Consider the following 3,632-nt stretch of genomic DNA (forward strand, 5'->3'; position numbering starts at 1 on the left):
GTTCACTTTTGCCCATTTTTTTATTTCAATGAAGTCAATCTGATGTGGTCCCTTACAATGCATTCAATAAGATTCTAAAGTGCATTTCAGCTTCCCATTAAATAAAACATTGTTACTGCCATCTAGTGGAAAGTCACAATAATGTTAAGGAAAATACAAACTTTTATTGAATATATATTCAGAAACATACAAAAACATCCAACAAATGTCAATATGACACATTAAACAACTGGCTAAGAGGCTTCAGATGGAGAGGGTGGCTCTGCCTGTAAATACAAAGAGTCAAGTTACAGCATCATTCCAAACACCACATGCCTTTTTAAAAAAGGTGCCCCTTGATGGAGCTCAAGCTTACCACGTTCACATCTTCAATGATGATCACGCCTCTGCAATCAAGCTGAAGGTCACTTTCTGCGTCGCTTTGCAAGTGGGAATCGTCACTCTCCGCTGTATCATTGTGCGAGTGGTACTCTTCACTCTGCTCCTCTACTGTACTGGGCTGAGAAATGGACAGCATTTAGATAGATGTCTTACAGCCTCACTATGGGCTGTAATACTAAGGGCCTTCAAGTGTCACACAAACACAGTCAACTGTGTACATAACTATGATTTGACATGTGTCTATACTATGTCATTACCACAAGTACCCTTCCCTGAAGTTACAGCACTGAAACACAAAAGAATCGTGTGGCTATTAACCTCATAGTCAGGATCCTCATCTTCGCCCACATCTTCGTCAGAAAGCGCCTCAGTGAGCGCTTCCACCCAGGTCTGATGCTCCTCTTCCTCCTCATCCTCGTCCAACTCATCCTGCTTTCTCTTGCTGCCCTTTCCGCACGGTTTAGTGGGAGAAACTCGGATTTCTGTTGAGAAAGTCAATTTTAAAATGTATACAGAAGCACTAAAGCCTTCCATGCCTTTAGTAAGTCAATAGTGTACAAATGACTGCTAAGCACCAAAATGACAATGCGAGTATGTGGACACCTTCAAATTAAATTCTTTAAAAAACAGGAAACATAGAAAGATTAAATAAAAAATAAAAAAATCTCACTGATTTTCAAGCGCCACAGTTTGTTGACAACTGAGCACTAAGCGATTTATAGATATGAACTGAAGTTTATACTGTGTTTGGATACACAGTCCAAGTGTTTAGCTTTGGTTGTTTAGGCCAACATAATTTAATAGTGGTTTGCATTAAGTCATTTTAATAGTCCATATTCCAACACTTTCCTGGTCGATTTTAGCACACTGCAGGGGTACTGAGGCCACGCCCCCTACATGCACTGTGCATTCCTCCATCACCTGGGGGGCATTTTACTTTATTTATTGGATGGGGTCAGACAGATGAGTAATATTTTTACTCATTCATTGAAATTACTGATTGGTCATTAATCAACATGATCAGGTTCTACTTACAATTAAAACTCTTCAAATGCAAGTTCTCTCTTTTTTATTATTTCTGACTATGACAAAACATACTTTATGTTCAGATTAATGTTTGGATATGAAACACATCATTTAAATGACCCCCATTTAGTCAATTCATATAATTCACAATTTTGAATATTCTCAATTCCCGAGGGAAAGTTCCCATGGAAATTTACTGGAAGCTTTCCACCCCTTAGCAACTCTAAATGGGGGTCATTTTAACTCCAGATATAACGGGTTTCAGAAAACGGCTGAACAGAGTCGGTACTGTTCATTTGTTGGGGGGCGCGCACAAGTATAGCCTACAAACCACGGTAGGAAAAGTTATACCGGTGTTTGCTTAATAAAATACAGTCACACCACTAGGCTACCATACCTGGTGAGAGGGATTTCCCGATGCTGCTGGATACCGGGTAGCCAAGAGCGGCTTGCGCCCGGCGGGGCAGGATGGACAGAATCAGGCGGGTGACCCGGCGAAGGCGCTTGCGTCCGGCGAGGCTCTGGCGTGCAGGGCTGGAAACCGCGGGACTGATGGGCACCTGGTCCTGTGGCTTTCGGAAGCCCAACACCCACCAAAATCCGCGGTACGCACGAACCTTTAATTGAGAGCCATTTTAGGTTGCATGTTAGGCAAACAGGTTGAATGCAAGTAATTGGCAATAGCTGCTGGTCATACCACGACGCTGAACGGCCAGAAGAGGATACGAGCCAAGGACCAAAACACCCCGTCTCTCCTGACAACAACACTGTCCTACAGGCGGGAATATACAAACAAATGATGAACAATCATAACAAATATTAAAGTGTTTCTTCTTTGTGGAAGTGGCCTCTATCACATAATGTTCCACTTACTACAGGCTAGCTAGCTAGCAGTGGCCGTACAATATTACCTCTGTTTTTTCGGCCTGCTCTGTCTCCAAGGCCTCTCTGTGGACTACAGAAGTCATCCTGCTGCGGGTCAAAACCTGGTGGACGTGACGGCCTGTGATGAGGAGGAGAAGAGGCTGAATGAATACAATATGCCCGGGTCAGGAGGGGGAAATGTACCCTTGAGTTGCTGCTGTTTGGCCAATCAACGTGGAGAGATGCACCTGGCGCAATCAGGGCGGGCCAATGAAGAAATCCCGCCAATTAACTTGCTAAGTAGGCCAACACGCTGTGTTCACGTGACCGAGTTTGAGGCACTGCTGCTGCAAGGTAACAGAAAACCACTACATTTTAAAGTTTCATTGAAAGTAATAAATACCAAATCTTGATTTTGTGTAACATTACTGCCCTGTAGGCTAAATAGAAAAAAAAATTAACTATGATTTAAAATTGATCAGTAGACCGAGGCCTAATCAAAATAGAACAGATTGCCTATGCTATTTTCTTTAGTTAGTTTAAAGAAAACAGTAGCCCAAGGCCTACATGAAACATTCTCATCCCGCTCTTTAATCCAAGCATTCATTTGGCTAATTGTGGATTTGGAGTTTGAGAGGCAGAAATGATATCGTTTGCTGTTGCTTTTGTTGTTGTTTTTTTTTTTTTTTTTTTTTTTTTTTATGCAATTTTAAATCTTAAAAATGTGCATAGCCTAACTTTTTAAACATAATTTGTCTGGTCAAATAAGACCAACACATTAGCTTACCTCGTTTACTTTAAGCAGTGGCGGACTCAGACTGTTTGAAGGGCAGGGGGGAAAAAATAAAAAGGGCACATTCTGGACAACATAGGGCTCCACCAGCGGACACAGTGGCTTTTCTAACTTGATGGTGTTTTGTTCCCCCAACGGAGCCTTAAAGGCAGCGCTGCATGGAAGGCCCTATCCCCTAACCTTAGCAAGCGCTGCCTTGAAGGTCCCATTCGGGGCACTTGTTACATCTCCATGTTAGCCTGGCTCCGCCCGCCCGCCTACTTCCGGCCAAATTTCATTTGCCCTTCAGTAGTCAGTCTGGGTGTACAGTGCATTTCCCAGCTTTCGCCGGAGAATCTACAGTCGTCCAATCAGTGAACAGAGCGAGTGGCTGAGAACGATGACGTCGAAGTCGCGCTCCAGTTTCAGTTGAATGCTGCGTTCCTTTATACTCGGAAGAAGGAGATTTCCGACTTGGTAGTTCCGAGTTCCGACCTGTCTGTGTTCCAGTGCATCTGCTCGCGAAAGTATGGACGCCTAAAACCTTTCTCGTCCAAATAACTAAACGTTAGGCTCTAACAAGTTACTG

The 3,632-nt window shown here is 43.2% G+C and overlaps 1 protein-coding gene across 1 annotated transcript; it reads right to left on the bottom strand.

The window, feature by feature from the left end:
- Positions 1-233: 233 nt before the first annotated feature.
- Positions 234-2,375, bottom strand: org (oogenesis-related gene; the record flags this gene model as incomplete). The annotated part of the gene is made up of 6 exons (XM_080032846.1): positions 234-266; positions 356-499; positions 700-863; positions 1,805-2,024; positions 2,105-2,179; positions 2,319-2,375. The coding sequence occupies 6 exons, from the start codon at positions 2,373-2,375 to the stop codon at positions 234-236; spliced, it is 693 nt and encodes a 230-aa protein (XP_079888972.1).
- Positions 2,376-3,632: the final 1,257 nt, after the last annotated feature.

This window comes from Ammodytes marinus, assembly GCF_949987685.1.
Source record: "Ammodytes marinus genome assembly, chromosome: 8".
Lineage (NCBI taxonomy): Eukaryota > Metazoa > Chordata > Actinopteri > Uranoscopiformes > Ammodytidae > Ammodytes > Ammodytes marinus.